Below are 22,687 nucleotides of genomic sequence, written 5' to 3'. Positions count from 1 at the left end.
CATCACTTTACAGAAAGATCAGTGTTTTCCAGTGATGACTTTACAAGGTTTTTTTTAATCCTACGAAACATTCTAGATACCTACAATTTAAGAAACATCAATGAAATTACAGGTACAGAAAATTTAAACAAAGGAAATTTAAACAAGGAAATTTAAAAATTAAAAAAAAATACTGTGTTACATATCATTAAAAATGTTTCTTCTTGGGGCGCCTGGGTGGCTCAGTCGTTAAGTGTCTGCCTTCAGCTCAGGTCATGATCCCGGGGTCCTGGGATCGAGCCCCGCATCCGGCTCCCTGCTCAGCGGGAAGCCTGCTTCTCCCTCTCCCACTCCCCCTGCTTGTGTTCCTTCTCTCGCTTTATCTCTCTCTGTCAATTAAATAAAATCTTTAAAAAAAAAAAAAGGTTCTTCTTGTTCACAAACATTGTACTCCAGTTGGTAAATTTATTTCTCATGGAGGTACAGTTTAGCAATTCTGAAATTACTATATATACTAGGGTTGACCAAATAAATAGATATATTATAGATAATGAGAACAAGATTTCTCTTGTTAGAAGTTACAAAGAAGCAACAGGGCATTGATTGAATGAACCACACAAACCACCTCACATAGTGAAAAAGCATAGATGTATATATACATGGGTTAGTGTGCATATACATAACATTTCCTAGCTGTTGGCTGAGAGAGTATAGAAACAGTGACACCGTAATAGTAACAAGTACATCTAGAGCCCAGATCATGTCTTCTAAATACCATTCTCCAATAAAAAAAGAACAGAGTCCTTACAGAGATAATGGATTCTAGGGTTGGGACAGAGAGAATACAAGGTGAGCCTGGAGCATCTTGTAGTGCTAGAAAGTAAGGAAATGCTAAATGAATGAACAAATGAATGACTGAAGTGTGTTCAAAGAATACAGGCCTCACTTTTAGCTCCCCGCGGCCAAAGCTGGAACAAAATTTGAGCAACAAAATAAAAAATGATAGTATTGGATCATAACCCAAAGAATATCATTAATACCTAAGAGTCTGTGCTGATATACTTGTGGTCTACATCATGCTATAGCATCATTCTCCCCAAATTGAAAGAGGATTAGAGCCCTTAGGGATTTACTGGCTTTCAAAACAGTTATGGGACTTCAGAGAGAAAGGTTTTTTCCAAATGGGACTTTGTTTTCTCATTTTACAGTGGAAGCCTGAAGGTTAGATAGCTTGCCTACGGTAAGCCTAAACAGCTAATTCAAGTCAGATATGCACTGGGTCATGGTTACCTTGGTTTTGACCACTGCACCACGCTGCCTAGACGGTGGGTCTGTGCAGCCTACAGTTTCCCTCGTGTGGTAGAAGAGATGAGGTAATCTCTGTCATGTCAGTTTCAAAAGTTAGACTGGTTTTCTTTTTTAAAAAAAGAGAATAGTCATAATTACCATGTATTTTCTAGAGTAACGATAACCAAATTGGTTGAGTTATGTAAGCATCAACATTGTATTGGTAGTCTTTTTTTTTTTTTTAATTTTTTTTATTGTTATGTTAATCCCCATACATTACATCATTAGTTTTAGATATAGTGTTCCATGATTCATTGTTTGTGCATAACACCCAGTGCTCCATGCAGAACATGCCCTCCTCAATACCCATCACCAGGCTAACCCATCCTCCCAACCCCCTCCCCTCTAGAACCCTCAGTTTGTTTTTCAGAGTCCATTGCCTCTCATGGTTCTTCTCCCCCTCCGATTTCCCCCCCTTCATTCTTCCCCTGTATTGGTAGTCTTAATCCTTATTTCATAGTTCTAATGTTTTAACATATTTAACTTTAATAACTTATATTGAAACTCTTAAGTGGCATTTGTAGTACTTTTATATTTGATATATATGGAAACAAAATTTTTTGTTTTTATTATAGAAGAAATTTTGGAATCCATAAGAGCCAAAAAAGGAGAAATTGATATTGTTAAAAGCCCAGAAGAAATAGAAAAGGACAAGAATGAGACCGAGAATAGTAACTCCAAAGATGTTGAGAAAAGCAGAGAGGAGTTTGAAGACCAGTCCCTTGATAAAGACAGCGACGACAAAACTCCGGATGATGATCCTGAGCAAGGAAAATCTGAGGGTAAAAAAATTACTTGGCTAGAAAGTAATATTTAATCAGTGTTATTTATGAAAACTTCAGTTTTACTTTCAAAATGAAAAAGAATCTCTTTATTACTAATACCTATTTAATTTTATATTTCTAAAGAAATAAGGGTATCTTTTCCCTTTTTAACATGTATAATCATTGTAATGAGTTTTATGTATTGGTGGATTGGTTATAATATACCTGTATCTCTATTTATACTTCCTAATAAGGTGCCATTTTCCTATGAGATTTGTTGGTGAAAAATCCCTATTTTTATACCAGAATATACGCTTTTGTATGTGATATGTTCATTTTTATATTAATTACTTAAACATTCTTAATATTTTAAATATTCGTAAATACTCTTTGGATTACTTACTGCAAAAGTATCCCAGAATCTGATTGCTTCAAAATGGCCATCAAATAAAAGCAGGTTTTCTTGGTGATCATTCATTTTTAGTAGTTGATTGAATGTGGCCATTTGTCCTAAAGCAATTTTAAAGGATATCTTTAAAGTTTTGTTGTGCATTTTACTGTAGAGCCAACAGAAGTTGGGGATAAAGGTAACTCTGTGTCAGCAAATCTTGGCGACAACACAACAAATGCTTCTTCAGAAGAGACTAGTCCCTCTGAAGGGAGGAGTCCCGTGGGGTGTCTCTCAGAAACCCACGATAGCAGCAACATGGCAGAGAAGAAGGTGGCATCTGAGCTCCCCCCGGATGTGCCAGGTACAGAGGGCAGTGTATCAATGCCTCTGTAATGGGGGGAATCCTTCCCTTTTGTAGTAAAAGCTGAATGTCACCTGAAATTTTAAAGTATGTGTTCATTCATGCTGCTTGCTTACATAAGTGCCATCCCTGACTGCTAAATTGTCACCTAACATTTGGAGTTTGACACATGTTCTTGCAGTTAGTGCTTGAAACTCATCATAATCTTCATGCTTTTTAAAGTTCATTTAGCTGGTTTTGACTAATAGACTTATTTGTATATTTTATCATCAGATCATAGTGGCAGATATTTTGGTTTTAAGTACTTACATACTAATGGCTCGGTGTTGAATGATTTGACCATTCCAGTTCTGTATGTACTAACAAATTAATTTATGTTTGCATGTGCTCATGTAGTTTTTTAAACATTTCAAACCATAATGTTATGTTAGAAAACCATTGTCACAAAACATTTTTTGCAAGATATATTTTGACATAAAAATGTAAGTTAACCAATAGTCCATATTTTAAGCTTTTTAAAATTAAAATTATACTTGAAGTAAGTTATATCACACACAAAGAATGTCATTATGCCTTTCCTTTTGCCTTTTTTTTAAATGAAAAAGAATTTTTATTATAGGAGCTATATGTATTTTTAAATTTTAAATTTTAAAAAGCAAACTAGAAAATTCAGATGGAGCAAAACAAAATAAACACTGGTAATCCCACCACAAATCAAGAATTGTAGCTGATACCTTGCTGGAAATCCTTAATGATTTTTTTCTATATATTATAAGAATATCACATATTTTCCAGCTTGTGGTACTGTCATTGCTATTGGGGATGTGATTCTGATGTGTTGGGCAGAAAGACAGTATTAGTTAGTAGTTGGAAGACTTGATTCTAGATCTGCTTCTGCCATTAAGTTAATGTCATATTTAATCTCGCAAGGCCTCAATGTTCCTGTTTTGTATCTTGAAGGATTTTGATGATCAACAGTTCTTATGTGACTGCTTTCAACTGAGTGCTTATAAACAGTGAACTATTGCTGAAAACACCAGTGTAACATTAGATTACATGCAGGGATGTATGTGTAGGGTCCAAAAGAATCACATTAATAAGTTTACCATATTTTATACTAATGAGAGATTGGTCATTAAGATGAAGGAAAGTCTGGAAACTGTGCTAACTGGTGGAATAAATAAAGAAGACAAATTTTTGAGCCTAGAAAAGAACAGACTTGGTATCAAGAGGAAGCTAGATTGGAAATAATATAATTATCCACTGAGAGGTTGGCTGGGGGGATTAGACTTCTCTTTGAAATGTAGGATATTAAGTCAAATAAGTAGAAATAATAGGAATATTATGAGTGAATATTAACAACTTCCTTCAAATTACAGCTGTTCAGAAAATAGAAGTAACAAATTCCCTTTTACTAGATGCATTTAGTGAATACCTATCAGAGATAATTTCATTTCATGAAGGAGTAATTAGTAATGTTGATCTCTCTCTGACCTATCAGAGATGATTTCAGCGGGAGTCCGTTATTGAATGGACTGGAGAATCAGAGATCTGTAATTCTATGGTTAGATCTCTAGGTCCTGTCCAATTAAAATGCTACATTATTATGACTTTAGTACCTTCATGAGTCAGAATTTGGAAGTGGAGTACTAGGCCCCCAAAAATGTGAACAGAATTCCATTTATATTGGAATAATGATTATATCCTTGGTAAATACTTCTTAAAATATTCTTTCTCTTTTAGATTGATTGATATTTAGTGTAAACCTCAGTCTTACTAGTAGGTTTATATACTGGTTAGTTGTTTGGTTCTTAAACCAAACACAGTAGAGTAACAACTGTGCCCAGATTTTAGCAGACATTTGCTTTCAAGTTATTTATTACCAGTTTATTAATGTCTCTGAGATATTTGTTCTTTTGTTACTAGAATGGTTTAAGGGAGAAACTATCTTAGTATCTGACGTATACTTTTATTTATTTATTTATTTAAAGATTTTATTTATTTGACAGAGAGAGACAGCGAGAGAGGGAACACAAGCAGGGGGAGTGGGAGAGGGAGAAGCAGGCCTCCTGCTGAGCAGGGAGCCCGATGTGGAACTCGATCCCAGGACCCTGGGACCATGACCTGAGCCGAAGGCAGACACTTAACGACTGAGCCACCCAGGCGCCCTGACGTATACTTTTTTTTTTTTTTTTAAGATTTTATTTATTTGACAGAGAGAGACACAGCGAGAGAGGGAACACAGGCAGAGGGAGTGGGAGAGGGAGAAGCAGACTTCCCGCCGAGCAGGGAGCCCGATGCGGGGCTCGATCCCAGGACCCCGGGATCATGACCTGAGCCGAAGGCAGACGCTTAACGACTGAGCCACCCAGGCGTCCCCTTGACGTATACTTTTAAAGAATGCCAAATGAAATAATATATATACAAGACTTAGGGTAGTATCTACCCTAAGTACTTAAGTACCCTTGTACCCTCAGGTACTACCTGAGCTCAGCAGATGTTGGATATTGTTATTGCTGTCTACAGCCAAGTCTTTGAAAGAGTGAGAAAGCCTAGCAAGTAAAAAATAATAAAGTGGGTGAGTTGAATTATACATTTACTGGTTCAGTAGTAGTTAACATAATTCTTGTAAATGAGATCCTTCGTATTTAAACTTTGCATTCAACTGGTTTTTTCATGTGTAGGTCACAAAAAATTGATATAGATGAGAACCTGAACAGAAGTGTTAAGAAAGCTAGAGTGGGAGCAAATAGCAATTGTCAGTGGCTGTAGTCAGAGTGGATTGGGTTCATTAGTAGGATCAGAGTGCCAGATAGCTGAAGATTCTATAAATTCAAAACCTGACCATTTAGTAAGTCATAGCTCTCTTCTTGACTAGACTAAAAAACGAAACTAAAACTAGAAACCTGATAGTCTCAATACTTGTTTCCAAAACAACATGAAAAGCATTTTTAAAGACATATATTAAACACGCACACCAGTGTTGAAAGAGGAGTTTGGTACATTTAAAGTAGATAAACATTTTAATAGATCCCTGACTGTAAAACTTACGACACTAGTGGGAATATATCAGTGACCAAAATAGACAAAGTCAAGGCCCTTGAGGACTTTACTTTCTAGTGGGCAGTAGGCAGGCCTAATGGTAGAGTCCTGACCCTCAGAGAGGACTGTAACATGTCTCTCTGCTTCCTTCTGTTTCTCTTTCTCTATGCATTCATTTATTCAACAAATATTTATTGAGTATTTATAATGGTGCCTGGCAGTGTGCTGGGTACTCTGTGGTATCCCTGGACCACCCTCTGGTCAATAGATGAGATGTGGTATCAGAAGAACTGGAGAGGGGAATTAATTTAGGTAGATGAGAAACAGTAACTGATAGAAGGCATCCCACTGGTTTGCTGTTCTAAACCTTCAGAATGTATTCAGACACCTAGTTTAACGACTCCAGCTTATCAATAGAAGACTGTCAGATTGGAAAGTATTTGGTATGGAAAGATGTTTTTTGGGAACTTTTTCATTAAAATATAACATATGGTAAAGTGCACAAGTGTTAAGTAAACAGCTTGATAGAACACACCTGTATAACCACATCATGCCCTGGTCTTGGCCACCACTGTGCCCACCCCCACAAAGGCATTTACTGTCTTGACTTCTATAACCATTTATCAGGATTGCCTTTATAAAAGATAATAAATGGTATCATCCAGCATGTACTTTTTGATGTCAATTTTTTTTACCTCAATATATGAGAGCCATCCAAATGTTGCTTGTAATAGTAGTGCATTCTGTTTTATTGCAGCATGATAGTCTTATTATACAGATATGTAATGATTAGTTACTAATTAATTATAATTATTCGTTTTCTATGTTGATGGGCATTTGAATGGTTTCCATTTTGGGACCATTGTGACTGAATATTCTTTTACATGTTTTTTATGCTCCTTATATGTACGTTTCTAGAGGTATAAGTCTAGTTGTGGAATTTCCCGGGTCATTCAGTTTGTGTATGCTCATCTTTAATAGATATGGCTAGTTTTCTAGAGTGGTTATACAAGGTCACACTTCATCAGTAGTCTGTGAGAGTTCTAGCTCCTCTGCATCCTTGCTAACACTTGGTATTATCAGCGTCATTCATTTTTTCCCTTTCTTTTAGCCATTCTGATGGTATTGTAGGGATATCTTATTGTAGTTTGAATTTGTAGTTCCCTGGTGACTAAGGATGTTGAGCACTTTTTCGTGTGTGTGTATGTGTGTGTATATGCATATATTTGTTAAATATATGTATACACAGGCCATTTGGCTACCTTCTTTTGTAAACTACCTGTCAGTTCCTTTGTTTTCTCTTATGTGGTGTCTTTTTTGTTTGTGGTTGTTTTCATGACAGAAGGTTAAATCCAGTCCCTCTGCTCCATCTGGAAGCAGAAGTACCTACATTGATTTTTTTTAAGTGTTAACCCAATCTCATATTTCTGGAATAAATGCCACTTGGTTGTGATATGTTTTCATTCTTATATGCTGTTGCATCCAGTTTATTAATATTTTGTTTAGGAGTTTGCATTAATGAATGATATTGGCTTGTAACTCTCCTTTTCTAATAATGTCCATGTCAGGCTTTGGTGTCCAGATTATATTGGCCTCATAAAATGAGTTAGGACAAGTTCCCACTTTTCCTGTTATCTATAAGAGTTTCTGTGAGTTGGTGTTATTTATTCCTTAATTAAATAAAGGGCTTTTTTAAAATTTTATTTTCCTGAAGCCACTTGGTCCTGGAATTTTCATTATGGGAAAGATTGATTTTAGATTTCATTTCTTTGATGGATGGATTGCTGCTTGGTGTTTTGACTAAGATCAAGTGCATTTCTGGGCGCCTGGGTGGCTCAGATGGTTAAGCTTCTGCCTTCGCCTCAGGTCATGATCCCAGGGTCCTGGGATCGAGTCCCGCGTTGGGCTCCCTGCTCAGCGGGGAGCCTGCTTCTCCCTCTGCCTCTCTCTCTCTCTTTCTCTGTCTCTAAAAAAAAAAAAAAAGTGCATTTCTTTGACAGTGGGCTATTCATATTTTCTGTTGTTTTCTTATGTCAGTTTAGTAAGTTGCATTTTTCTACGGATCTACCTATTTCGCTTAAATTTTAAGTATTCTTGGCCTAATAACATCCTGTCTTTCGATGTCTGCAGGACCTGTAGTGATGTTCTTTTTTTTAATCCAGAAATTGGTTATCTGTTCTCTCTTAATCATCTTACAAAACTGTTAATTTTTATTAGTCTTTTTTTAAAAAATAACTTTTTTTGCTTTGTTGATCCTTTTTTTATTGTATTTTTTCCTAGTTTATTTCTGTTCATGTCTTTGTTTTTTCCTTTTATTTTCTTTGCATCTCTGTGGATTTTTTTTTCTGCTTCTGTTTTTTTGAAAAAACTTTATTGAAGTATAATTAACATACAAAAAGATGTACATATTTAATGTATGCCACCTGATAAGTTTGGAGATAAATATGCACTCATGAAACCATCACCACAATCTGTGGCATAAGCGTATTCATCACCTAGCTTTTTTTCCCTCTGTTTTTAAAATTTTTAATTTTTATCGTTGTTGGTTGCATTTAAAAAAAATAGAGCTCCTCAGGCGCCTGGGTGGCTCAGTTGGTTAAGCGACTGCCTTCGGCTCAGGTCATGGTCCTGGAATCCCGGGATCGAGTTCTGCATCGGGCTCCCTGCTCAGCAGGGAGTCTGCTTCTCCCTCTGACCCTCCCCCCCCCCATGCTCTCTGTCTCATTCTCTCTCCCAAATAAATAAATAAAATCTTTAAAAAAAAAATAGAGCTCCTCAAAAGAGTATCCTAGTTGATACTACATTTAGATGAAAATATTATTTCTGCCCTGGCTCCTTAAGATGGATGCTTTGATGATTTTTAGTTTTTATTTATATTTTCTATTCCGTCAAGGCTATAATTTTCCCTTTATGTACTGCTGTAGCTGCATCCTACAAACTTACATACTGTCTTTGTCATTCAGTTTAAAATATTTTCTGATTTTCATTATGATATAGTTTTCTTTTTAACCCATTCTGGTTATCTTTTTTGTTATTGATTTTTAGCTTAACCTACTGTAATCAGAGTAATTGTTGAGGTTTTATGGTTCAGTATATGGTTAATATTGATAAATGTTTCATGTACACTTGAAGAGGATATGTATTTTTAGTCGTTGGGTACAGTATTGGACAGTCAGGTCAAGGTTTTGAATTGCGTTGTTCAAATCTATATCCTTGCTATGTCTTTTTTTTTTCTTCTCCTTCTCTATATTTTAAAATTATTTCTATTTACTGTGGAGTTGCCTTTTTCTCTCTTAATTTTTTTCAGTTTTTGCCTTATATAGTTTGAGGCTGTATAATTAGGTGCACATAATCTTTATATTTCTTGTTGAACTAACTATCATTGTAAAATATCCTTTATCTTTAATTTCTTTTAAAGATTTATTTATTGATTTTAGAGAGAAAACGTGCATGCGAGTTGGGGCAGGGGTAGAGGGAGAAGGAGAGAATCCCAAGCAGACTCCCTGCTAAGCATAGAGCCTGACGTAGGGCTCAGTCTCACAACCCTGAGATCATGAACTGAGTGGAAATCAAGGCAGACACTCGACTGACTGAGCCACCCAGGCATCCCATAAAATGTCCTTTATCTTTAGTAACATTTCTAAGCTACAACAGCTTGCTTTTGGTTAGTGTTTGTATTATATATCTTTTCTGGAATAGAAAAATTTTTTAAATAATCTGGGAATTTAGAATTTCTTTTTTTTTTTTTTTAAAGATTCTATTTATCAGAAAGAGAGAGAGAACAAGCAGGGGGAGGGGCAGAGGGAGAAGCAGACTCCCCACTGAGTAGGGAGCCCAATGCGGGGCTCCATCCAAGGACCCCAGGATCATGACCTGAGCTGAAGGCAGATGCTTAACCAACTGAGCCACCTAGAATTTCTTTAGAAATATATCCAGAATCTTTTTAGAAATACATCTACTTTCTGGGTGCCTGGGTGGCTCATTGGTTGAGCATCTGCCTTCAGCTGGGGTTGTGATCTCGGGGTCCTGGGATCAAGGCCCTCTTTGGGCTCCCTGCTCGGTGGGGAGTCTGCTTTTCCTTCTCCCTCTGCCCCTCCCACTCGTGCACTCTCTCAAATAAATAAATAAAATCTTTAAAAAAAATAAATACATCTACTTTCAGATTTCTTTATAAGTAAATGTATATTGGGGCACCTGGCTGGCTCAGTTGGTGGAGAGTATGACTCTTGATCTTGGGGTTGTGGGTTCAAGCCCCCTGTTGGGTGTAGAGATTATTTAAAATTTTTTAAAAATCTTCAAAAGAAAAGAAGTAAATGTATATTATTTCAAGCTATATCTTGACGTAAAGTCTTGTCAGAGAGTACTGTCATTTTTATGTAATGCAATAAATGATATTATACAAAGGAAAAATTACAAATTTATGGTCTAAAAATCTTTGGGAGTGAGAACATGAGAAAAATGGGGCGATATCATGATTTCATACTGGATATGATCAGTGATCAGAAAGATTTTATGTGGCAAAGACTGAAGATTAAACTTTTCAGTTGGGCAATATTTTGGGCAAGGCTAGTAGCCATCACTTAAAAATAATCTTTTAATATACCTATTCCTTAGATTTTTTTTCTTGCATCTGTGTTCCAGACATTTCACTTTAGTTCATGAAAATGGTTATGTTGCCAAAAACAACCCCATGTAGCAAGTATGCTGTTTAGTATTACTTCTTTGTAATTGGCAAAAGGCTCAGTTTCAGAATTACACTTTTGTCCTGGATTTTAGATTAGAACCTTTTTGTACCAGAATGTCAAATTTTAAATTTTTAAGTGGAGAAAAAGATACATGACTTGCTAGCATCTTAAAGTCAAATCCACTATTGAGAATTTGTATTCAAACATAATGCAGACAGCATTTGTTTTAAATTAATGCCTCCAGATTTAATGCTTGAGATTAAGAACATATCAGTAGTAGATAAAACTGGCTTTATTTCCATAACTGTAATTGTTTTGAAAATGTTTCCAGGATATATTGAAACTCTAACAGCTATAAAGTTAAACTAAAAGAACATACTGATTTAACCTATTTCTTAACTTTTTGTGATAATGACATTTTAAGAGATAGGCACTTTGCTTTAGTTTTGAATTTTATTACAAGGGAAATTCGGTGGGGGTGTCTGGGTGGCTCAGTCAGTTAAGCGTCTGTCTTTGGCTCAGGTCATGATCCCAGGGTCCTGGGATCTAGGCCCGTGTTGGGCTCCCTGCTTGGCGGGGAGCCTGCTTCTCTCTCCCCCTCTACCCCTAATGATCGTGCTCATGCACTCTCTCTCTCAAATGAATGAATAAAATCTTTAGAAAAAAAAAAAAGGAAATTCAGAGGCTGTTGGTAGTAGATGCTGAACCAATGTATTAGCCTCACTGAGTTGATCCGTAAAGCTTTTGGAGCTTCTGCAGTTAAATAATCTTTTGTTTCTTATCCTTTTTAGTAGGTTTGGTTTTAGTTTCTAGTCGTATACATTCTGGTTACTTACTTTACCTCATTTTTTTTTCCTTTAAAAAAAAATTCCCCTTTTCACTTCAGATAGAAAAGTTACTTGTTTTCTTTGTAGTTTTTTGCTTAGAATTTTGTTTTTTAGGCTTTGGTGTTACTGTTTAGAAGTTGAAGATCAAGATCTACATGTAATTTTGGTTTGAGGGATGACTACAAAACTTACCCTATTTTTATTCATTGACAGTGTTTGTTATGTCTAATGAAGATAGTATTGTAAATACCAAAATCTGTAATATTTGCCATAGGGCTAGAACATTTGGACTTTGAAGTTTAAAACCTACATCTTGGTAGGCGATACCTTTTTGGTGGTATTTTGAAGCAACGGGCTTCAGATTTCCTTAAATCTACAGGCAAATGAAGTAAAGAAGTGAAGAGTTGTAGAACAGTTACTTAAAGTTTGGTTTTTTGTTTATTTATTTATAGTAATTTCTACATCCAATGTAGGGCTCAGTCCCTCGACCCCAAGATCAGGAGTCACATGCTTTTCTGACTGAGTCAGCCAGATGCCCCTAGAACAATTATTTAAAACAACAACAACAACAACAACCAGGGCATCGAGGTGGCTCAGTCGGTTAAGCATCCAACTCTTGATCTCAGCTCAGGTCTTGATCTCAGGGTCATGAGTTTGAGCTGTACGTTGGGCTCCACACTGGGCGTGGAGACTACTTTAGAAAAAAACCCAAAAACCAACAACTAAAATCAGTATTCTAAACTGAAATGGAGGAAAACACTGTTTTCCACTTAAGACAGATTAACTTTGGACGAACTAACAAAACTATGTTTTATGAATTTGTAGTCCTCAGCTTATTATCGCCTTGAGAGTTTAAATGGATACAATCTGAATTCAGTTTGCTTTCAGTGGGTTATTGGCTTTTTTAGATGAGAATACCTGGTAAGGGATTGATTGCCTATTCTTGTATGAAGTACCATTATCTCCCTGATAGCAGAAAACACTTTCTCTAAAGTATTTTAAGATGTGTATAGTCAGAATCTCTTAAGTTCCTATCCCAGAATTTTCTTAGTTTACCATACTTGGAGTATATTATGTGCTAATATTTTAAGTTTTTGTGGGCTGGTCTAGAGTCTAATCTCTTTTTCTTATTCTCTGAGACAATGCACTCAGAGCTCATGAGGGGATATCTTTATATATTGCTTCATTATTGGAGAAGATGATATTTAGACCATTATTCATGAGGACTACTACACTTTACAAATCTAGATCTTACAGCTGTAAAAAGAATGGTTAGTGAAGAATTTGATATTATTTGTGAGAGACTTCTTTTGTTCCAGATTTTTCTGAGTTAGTTGATTTTATTACTGGTTTGTAGCTGTCAGATGTTAAATTTGGCATTTTGAAATCCTTCATATAAAATTTTTTTACTATAAATATTTTTACACATACATAAGAGTATAATGACCGCACCCACATTGCCATATATCTAACACTTATATAAAAAAGAATTATCAAATTTTGTCATACTTGCTTTACCCATGATTTTTTTTAACTCCTTGTTTTTTCTTTTTTTGGCTCAAAAAATGTTTTCCTCTTTGACCCTAGGTGTACAATGTTAGATAAATCACAATCCTTAGTTAATTGTACTCATCATTGGCCATTGTGTAGTATCCCTTAATTTATTCATTCAGGTTTTAAATTACTTAATAATGAAAATAAACACCTAGGAATCTGTCACCCCAAACAAAAGGCTAAGTCCTGCTTTGAAACTAACCTGCATCTATAATCACCCCCCCAGTCTCATCCTCTGCCTCCCTCTCCCTTACCTGAAGTAGTTGTCACTCTGAATCCTGTGTTCACTAACATCTTCTTTTGTTTTTATAAGGGATACACAGTAGAATCAAGACTGTTGATACTGGAGATCAAAGTGATATATAATTCACATGCTTTTGCTTCATTGAGTTGATTTATATAATTTGCTAAAAACTATATATTTTTCTTTTAGTTGTTTTAAACTTTATTCCAAGTGTATTGTGTTAAATATATATTAAGTGTATTGTGTTAAGTGTAAATTTTTGGAACTTAATTTTTTCACTTTATATTACTAATATAATGTTGTATGTTGCTGGAGTTCTTTCATATTAATTGTATTGTAATATTCCTCTGTGCAACTATACCACAGTTTTTTTTATCCCCTTTCTTATTAATATGATTTTGGGTTCTTTTCCTGCTGCAGTATTTTAAAGCAAATCCCAGACATCATGCTACACCAATCTTATATACATCTCTAAAAAATATGAACATTTTCTTACATAATTACAGTGCCATTGTCATTTTAATAAAATTGATAGCAATTCCTTAATATCATCTACTGTTCTGTCAGTTTAAATTTCCTGACTTAAAAAAAAATTTTTTTTTTTTTTTACATTTGTTGTGTTTGTAATAACTCCAAATAAGGTTCCCATATGACATGACAGTTGATTTTATATCTCTTGAGTCTCTTAGTCTAGAGTACTCTCCCCTTCCCCGACTTTTTTCCTCTATACACTGTTGACTTGTTGAAGAATCATAGTGTATCTTGCTATGGGATATCCCACGTTCAGGATTTGTCTGTTTCCTTCCTCTTAGTGTTCTTTAATTTATTCTAAAATCTTGATTAAAATCATTTTTTAACTATTTTTGGCAAGAATATTCCATAAGCTATGTGCTGGGTACTTCATATCATATAGCATCAAAAGGCTCATGATGTCTGTTTGTGGTCTGCCTTTATAAATGCTGAAATTGATCAGTGAGTTCAGGTAGTGACAGTGTAACCTCTCATTCATTGATGATCATTTCAGAATCAGTTATTTGTTTGGAGATTATAATATGGTGGTTTTTAATTCTATCTTTTTTTCTGTATTTGTTTAGCTGGAATTCTGTGAAGAATTTTCCCTCATTAACTGAGGCTGTTTGAATACTTTGAAATGTAGTTAGAGCAGGAATAAATGTTCAGTTATTTTTCAGAATCAGGAGTTGGTGTCCAGTTACCTTCAGTAGTGATTCATGAGTTACGGACTTTTACACAGGGGCATGGCTTTCTAATTTTAAATATCTGTTTGAACTCATGGGTCTTTATGTATTCAATTTGTTTTAGTCAGTTGTAATTTTTCATTTTGCTTATATTGACCAGCACAAGCCCCTTCATGTTGGCTTTTGAGTCCTTTTTCCATGACCCTGGTAGTCTTAGAGGGCTTCCCTGCTTTTTTTTTTTTTTTAATATTTTATTTATTTATTTATTTGACAGAGAGAGAGAGAGAGAGTGAGAGAGGGAACACAAGCAGGGGGAGTGGGAGAAGGAGAAGCAGGCTTCCCGCCGAGCAGAGAGCCCGATGTGGGGTTCGATCCCAGCACCCTGGGATCATGACCTGAGCCGAAGGCAGACGCCTAACGACTAAGCCACCCAGGCGCCCCAAGAGCTTCCCTGCTTTTTGACAGAATAAGATGTATGAGGCTTATCTTACATATTTCCTACCCCAGACCTGGAATCAGTCATTCCTCCAAGAGGTCCTGGTTCCTTTTAGTGGGGAATGATATTAGAGACCACAATCTGGGCCCAGAGGTATTTACTGCTCTTGGGCTGTTATTGCCTTTAGGCTTTTTTGGTGGATCGTGTTAGGAAATATGTATTTTTGAAAAGAAAAAGATCATCAGTTCATATTGACATTTCAAATTCAGATTGAGGATTGCATACTTAGGTTTTTTTTTTTCCTTTTCCTTTTTCTTTCTTTCTTTTTATTTTCCCCTTGGTTTTAAACTTGTATCTCTTCCCTTACACTGAAAGCTTTAGTTCCTAACAGAGTAGTAACTTAATTACACATTTGCTTTGTCCTGATATGGGTGTCCATTAATAATAACATTATTAATATATGTCTTATTAACATCTTGGTGTACATTAATAAGAAATGATTTTATATATCGTAGTAATTTTGTAATACCACTATTACTGCTAGCAGTAAGACCACTAAATAGCATTTAAGATGATTTTTATAGTTCTTTATTGATACTAATGCCATATTTCTAGTAAAGACATACAGTCAAAATACTGTGTTCCAGAGTCACTTAAAATAATTTTTTTCTCTGTGTGGTTATGCCAGCAACTTTTGATATACAACTAGGTTAATTTGTTTCAGTTTTCACTTTTTAGGGATTGCATTTCTAACTTTAATTTTTAGAAAAATGTAAAGCATTTACATGATTCCAAAATCAAATTGTATAACTGTATACAGAGAGTTTTCACATCTGTCCTTTACCTCTCTAGGTAATCATTTCTTTTCCATTCCTCATAGGTAGCCACATTTGTTAATTTTGGGTTATTTTCCCAGTGTTTTTAAATCTTTGTAAATAAAGGCAAAATCTACCTATAAATTTATATTTCTCTCCCCTTCTTACACAGAAGTTAGCATACTGTAACTGCTCTTCTGCACTTTTCCTTTTACATTTAATCATTCATGTGTGGATCTGGTGATTTCCCCAATCCTTGTTGTGGTACATGATATTTCATTGTGTATATCACCTTTTATTCAATTAGTGCCCCATCGATGGACATTTTGTCTGTGGTCTTTTGCCATTATAAATAATGCTGCAATGAATAGCTCTGTAAATAAGTAATTTAGTGTTTTTACCAGTGTATTTTGGGATAGATTTCAGGACATGGGATTGGTAGGTTAAGAATGCATGTGTAGAAATTGTCAGTTCCTTTTTATCCACTTTGTCCCATTTTTCACTCCTGCTGTATTATGTGGGAGTGCCTATTAACAAACTGCCTCTTTACCTGAATGTATTGTGGGGTCTTGGATTTTTGTCAGCCAGATAGCTGGGAAGCTCCATATAGTTTTACTTTGCATTTCTTTTAGTTTGAATTAAGTGAGCATTTCCCCAAATGTTTAAAGGCCATTTTCTTTTCTTTTGTGACTGCTTATAGATTTTTTTTGTTTTTCTGTCAGGTTGTTGAGATTTTTTTCTTAAAAAAATTAATAGGAGCTCATTATACATTAGGGATAGCCTTTGTGATATATCGCCAACCCCTTTTTAACTTAGGTGATTTAAAGACTATCTTAGTGACAAAATGAAATAAGGAAGGAGGCTCTTAATTTCTGAACTATCATGGAAAGACCTAGGCTTTCAGTTCATGGTAGTGTTCATTTTGATATACTTTTAGGAATAGTATTCTTAGTGATAACTATTAAATTGTTCTTAAAATTTACAATGACTTCAGCATTACCTTCTAGTTAATTTGGGAGCACAGAATTCAAGCAGAAAATCTTAGAGATAAATAATCTAGTTTAATGCTGTTTCTAAAACTGACTACTTTTTGAAAAGTAAGAGTATAAATTTCAGATTTTGAGGGATTATCTCAAAACCACTTCTAAGTTTTGTGGGGTAGTTATATCACTTTATTCTTCTTCTTCAGCTCTGGGGTATCTGAAAGATTGTCTGCCTTGTACTAGAGACTAAGATGACAAGAGTCTGAGTTAGTAGACTGAGAGACTTCAAAAATAACTCATAGGGTGTTGCTTTATAGATCTCAGACATGGCATTCTTCATATGTGAGCAGCTTTTCTTTTTAAAGTCTAGCTTTGTAATGCAGTCCTCAAACAATTAAATGTCTTTTCTGACAACGTAGTTACTTTTCATGTGATTTCTAATCTAAAAATCAGATATTCTATTTTTCTAGAAGAACCTAACAAGACATGTGACAGCAGTAACACTAGTGCTCCCACTACCTCCATCCAGCCTAATCTGGAAAACAGTAACAGCAGCAGTGAACTAGATCCTTCCCAGAGTGAATCTGCTAAGGCAGCTGATGAGCCTGAAAATGGAGAAAGAGAGTCTCACACACCTGTCTCTATTCAAGAAGAGATAGGTAAGAATACACTTCATCCATTAAAGCGAGCTTTTTAATTTTTTAATTTTTAATTTTTTAGATAAAAGTTTGATGGGGTGGGAAGACTTAGATTTTCTTTTCCTCTTTTTTTCTCTTTTTTTTCTTTTTTTGAACACAAGTAGCACTTGTCATTGTTTTTATTTAAAAAAATGCAAAAGCACCCAGGAAAAAATAAATCTTTAGTACCCCCTCCCCAAAGGTAACCACGGTCAATGATTTGGTGTGTAACATTTTCTGTCTTTCTCCATGTGGTTACATTAATGTATGTATGTTTACCAAAAGGTTTTTTTTAATTATTATTTTTTTTTACATAAATGGAATCATTCTGCATGCATTGTTCTGCATCTTGCTTTTTTTCACTCAGTAATACATATAGGGGATCTTTTCATGATATAAATTGAATTCATTCTTTTTTTTTTTTTTTTAAACTGCTGCATGGTACTCCACAGTATGGATGAACAGTAATTCATTTACTATTTCTCTGTTAGTGGGCATACAGGCTGTTAACAGTTTTTTTTCTTATTACAAATAGTAGTGCTTTTTTTTTTTTTTTGACATCCTCAGCGTATATCTGTGTACTTATGCAAGTATTTCTGGCAGTATAGGAACAGTAAGTGGAATTGCTGGGTCACATGGTAGGTACATTTTTAAAATAGTGATGACTGCTGCTTAGTTGTACATTAAAAGGGATTTATACCAATAATTTACATACATATGTATTTTTTCATACTCTCACCTAAATTCAACATCAGTCTCTTTTTTGCTAATGATGAAAAATATTTCATTTAAAAATTTGCATATCTCTGCTTACTAATGTTTTTAGTTTCTCTTTATGTGTTTGTTGAACTTTCAAGTGAATTGCTTATATCTTCTCATTTTTTCCTATTGCGTTTTGATAGTTTTTCTTAATGAATCATAGGAATGCTTTATGTATTATGGCTGTTATCTTTGATTTTATGTATATACTTATACAGTCATTGCTTGTTTTAACTCTTCCTGTTATCTTGTTATATAGAAACTTTTATATTTTTATATAGTTAAATTTACTAATTTTTTTCTTTAGGGTTTGTCTGGATTTTGTGTCTTACTAAGGAAGATCCTATCCCAAGCATATACATGTTTTACAGTAATTTCACATAATACTTGTGTAACTTTGTTTTTAATCCTGCTGTATAATTTTGTGTATGGTAGGAGATGGAGATCTGTTTTAATTAGAACTTGTTTTCAGTTGCAAGCTACCAAACCAGCTTAAACTAGCTTAAGTGAAAAGGGAAATTAACTAGCTCATGTAATTGGAAAGTCCAAACCATCATCAGGCATAACTGGACCCCCAGGTATCAAAGCTTTTCTGTCTTCCTCTCTTTCTCTCCACCTTTTGATGTGCATATGTTTGTGTGTTAACTTCATTCTCTCCTAATACAGACAGGCTTTTTCCAAGTGGCAGGGAAGATGGCATCAGCGGTTTGTATTCATATCTTCCCAAGGTCTGTGACCCAAAGGCAAGGCCCCTACTCCTGCTCCAAATCAAAAGTCCTTGAGGAAGGAATTTGAGTGACCTATCTTGGACATATTGTTCCCACCCCTGTGGCCAGGGCAGGCAAGGTATTATAATTGATGGCTCCAGCAAAAGTATATGATTAGAGTGGGGTAGGAATGGTTTTCCAAAGAAAGAGGAATGCTGAGAAGATAGGAAACAAATATCCCCACAGTTACACCTTTTGGTAGCTCAGCACAGACATATTTACTCAAATTCAAAAATGCTTCTGCTTAACACAATGCAAAGATCTCACCCACACCTGAGGATTTTTTCAAAAACTTCCCAGAATTACCTCTGGTAGTTGTAACTTTATTTAGAACTTCTGTGTGTTGTGTATTATTTTTGATTAGGTCTGGATATAGTTTCTCTCAATCTCACAATCTATGAGCCAAATTATGAATTTAACTGCCTGTCACACTTGTTATCCTGATAGTGGAGGGTGTTCTGGCTGCCCTTGTTTTTTTGGGAGGATGGCTGTGGATGAAACGTGAGAAATATATGGGAAGATCCCCCTTCTGGAGGCCATTCTGCTTTAGCAGCTAGTTCCTGCTGGCTGTTGTCAGGGATGGGTTGTTGGGGATTTGGCAGTAGCACTCCCTCATAAATTGCCTGGGTACCCAGCCGAGTCCCCATTACCCAGAAACTCTTCTCAGGGTCTCTGAAGGTAAAGCCCCTCTACTTGCTCCGTTGGTCTGCTTTGCAGACCCAATTCCCTAGCCTTCGGGTGAATGAAGTCCTGCCTAGGCAGAATTCTGCCTCCTGCCATCCTTAAACAATGAGCTCTAGAGGCTGGGGTAAAGCAGCTCTGTATTCTGCCTCCAGGCTGCATGGCAGTGATTCACTCCTTTATGATAGGAATGTGGCCTTTGGGCAGGGGGTGTTAGATAAGCCTTGTTCCCTTTCTCAGCCCTTTCAAGTTCTTACCCCCAGGGATGAATTTTCTGCCTCCTTTCCCTTATTTTATTAAACTTAGCAAGTGTCAGGGTGCCTGACTGGCTCAGTCGGAAGAGTATGCGACTCTTGATCTCCGGGTCATGAGTTCGAGCCCCACGTTGAGGGTAGAGATTACTTAAATAAATAAACTTAAAAAAACAACACCTTAGCAAGTGTCAAAGGATTGACTCTCAGCTGTATTGGATCTTTGGCTCTAAATTGAAGGGCTTTTAAAAAGCACTCTGCCTTCCCTTTCTGCTTTTAGGAAGTGCAGCTTAGATAAGATGCTGTCTAAAAAGTCTTTATTGTAGGACCGTATAGATGGCCCCAGGAAGTAGCCACCATAGTCAGTATCTTGACATAAAACTTCAGCATGGGTAGACTCATGGTCTGAGACCCAAGAGAAAATTGTTGATAGTCTGATTAACTGCTTTGCTGTCACACATTGAAGGTTTCTACTTTCCAGCCTGGGATGGAAAAACACCCGGTATCCCTTACCCATCTTGATTCAGTCAGTGCCATATTTTGGGGTCAAAAATCTTAAAATACTCTGGATTATTTAGAATTTTTTGGCTTTAAGTGACAGAAATCCACCAAACTTGCTAAAAATAAAAAGGGAATTTAATTGGGTCATGCAATTGGGAAGTCTAGAGGTAGTAACAGACAGCTTCAGGTGCATTATTGGACCCTGGGCACCAAATGAGGTTATCATGGGTCTTCCTCTTACCCCACTCCCCCCCCACCCCACCTGCCCCCATGATGAGCTTATTGTCTCATATTTTTAAAAGTTTTTTCCCATGTTGTGGGATAAAAAGTAGACAGCCTCTAATTTGTACTCTTTTTGTTCGCTAACACAAAAAGCAAAACTGGGGCGCCTGGCTGGCTCAGCTGGAAGAGCATACGACCCTTGGTCTTGGGGTTGTGAGTTCAAGCCCCATGTTGGGTGTAGAGGTTACTTAAATAATAAATAAACAACTTTAAAAAAACCCTTTATCCATCTCCAGATTTAAAAAATTAGAGTAGTATGCTGAATGGCTTGGGACAGTCACTGTGGCCAGGTGGTTATGTGCTCTGTCAGGCTAAGCTGGGTGACATTGTTCACCCAATATGGTAGGATACCTTGATTTATAGCCCTCGCTGAATCATGATTGAAGTGGGGGAAAAGCATCTGCACAAAGGAAAGAAACGATGTTGGTCAGATAAAATTAAGAAATGTTTCCTGAATTGTCTTTTGTATTTTTCAAAATAGCCAGTTTTCCCAATCTAATTTTTTTCTCTACTCAAAATGCCATCTTTATAATGTATAGTATATAGTAAATTTTATGTTTGGCCTTTCATTTGCCAGTGACACACTATTGTTCATGTTAAAGAGCTTAAATTAAACAGAGAGAGAAATCTTGTTCAACTATCTGGCCAATGGAAATTGGATAGTGATATGATAGTTTTAAGAATGTAGAGAAATTTTCAGCAAAGTGAGATTCTTGGCAAAGCAGTAATTGCCCCTTGGTGGTGCAGTCTGTGGCTTTAAAAAATTAAGTTGTTAAGAAAATGTGAGAGGCCTTTATTATAGTGAAAAAACTAATTTAGTTGATTTCACATGTATAATTATTTGCATACACAGATAATTCTAGGTTCCTTAGGTGAAAATTCACTTGGCATTTATGTTTATAAGCTTTAAATCATTAGGTATTTAAACAGTTTCAATGGAAATCTTTCTAAAATTAATTATACCCTTTACTTTTTGTACAGGATCCATATTGAATATATAAGGCAGTGTTTTATTAGTGTGCATTTTGAGTTATGATGTTTGTTGCTTATACATTTGTAGTAGCCCTTCATGTTTTCTAGTACATGAGCTTTGAAATGATAACCTGGCATGTTTGAATTTTCTGTAAAATAATAAGTGACTCACAGTAAAGGTCTTTTAAGTAAAACCTTTAAGAATTAATATATTTGCTTTGGCTATTCAAGGACTTTTTGTTTACTTTCTGGATCTTAGATGTGCATCAGATAAGAGTTTTGGATAAGTAAGGTGTTGTTATAAATAACTTACTGTTAGCAATTACTTTTGGCTTTTCATCTGATAACAGGTGATTTCAAATCGGAGAAGTCTAATGGGGAAATAAGTGAGTCTCCTGGAGCTGGAAGAGGGGCATCTGGGTCAACTCGAATTATCACCAGATTACGGAATCCAGACAGCAAACTTAGCCAGCTGAAGAGCCAACAGGTGGCAGCTGCAGCCCATGAAGCAAATAAATTATTTAAGGAGGGCAAAGAGGTATGTTCTTTCTGTTTAAAACAAAAATCTCTGGAATGTGAAATAATTTTATTTATCCGACCTGAAAAGTAGGGGCAGGAAGTTTGTAGACCTACTTTTGAATTGTATTTTTCTACTTTCAAGAGTGTAGTGGGTAGCAGGTTAAAAGTGGTTAGGTTTATAACACATATAATACATATTTTATATAATAAATATAGTTGTGTACCCAAATTTCACTTCATGTGGGGAAATGCTGTAATTGGGTGGTATACTTTCTTACTATATGGTTAGTTTTATTGTATATAATTCTAAAGAGATAGAGGCTTCTTTTTCACATAAGAAAAAAGTACACTATTTGTGGGCTTTAGTAAAGAGTTATAGGTGATTTAATGCTCAGTTCTAGCTATAACAATTTTTTTAAAGATTTTATTTATTTATTAGAGCATGAGCAGGGAGGAGGGGCAGAGGGAGAGGGAGAAGTAGACTCCCTGCTGAGCAGGGAAGCCCGACACGGGGCTCCATCCCAGGACCCTGAGATCATAACCTGAGCCAAAGGCAGACGCTTAACCTACTGAGCCACCCAGGCCCCCCCTTTAAAGATTTCTTTATTATTTTAGAGAGAGAAAGAGTATGCACAAAAGAGGGGGGCAGAGGGT

At 35.8% G+C, this 22,687-nt stretch overlaps 1 protein-coding gene across 15 annotated transcripts in view; it reads left to right on the top strand.

Annotated features, from left to right (window-relative positions):
• Window positions 1-22,687, top strand: part of BPTF (bromodomain PHD finger transcription factor) — a 146,955-nt gene that overhangs the window by 55,433 nt on the left and 68,835 nt on the right. For 10 of the 15 annotated variants that reach the window (XM_078065942.1, XM_078065943.1, XM_078065944.1 and 7 more), the window contains exons 4-7: window positions 1,902-2,108; window positions 2,654-2,842; window positions 17,095-17,283; window positions 21,865-22,052. In XM_078065942.1, coding sequence (XP_077922068.1) covers window positions 1,902-2,108; window positions 2,654-2,842; window positions 17,095-17,283; window positions 21,865-22,052 — 773 coding nt within the window. The remainder of the gene's footprint in view (window positions 1-1,901; window positions 2,109-2,653; window positions 2,843-17,094; window positions 17,284-21,864; window positions 22,053-22,687) is intronic. The other 5 variants (XM_078065946.1, XM_078065952.1, XM_078065940.1 and 2 more) reach the window with 4 other exon arrangements.

Source organism: Halichoerus grypus, chromosome 2, assembly GCF_964656455.1.
Source record: "Halichoerus grypus chromosome 2, mHalGry1.hap1.1, whole genome shotgun sequence".
Taxonomy (NCBI): domain Eukaryota; kingdom Metazoa; phylum Chordata; class Mammalia; order Carnivora; family Phocidae; genus Halichoerus; species Halichoerus grypus.
Note: the sequence above shows the minus strand (reverse complement) of the source record. Positions and strands in the feature narration are given on the sequence as shown.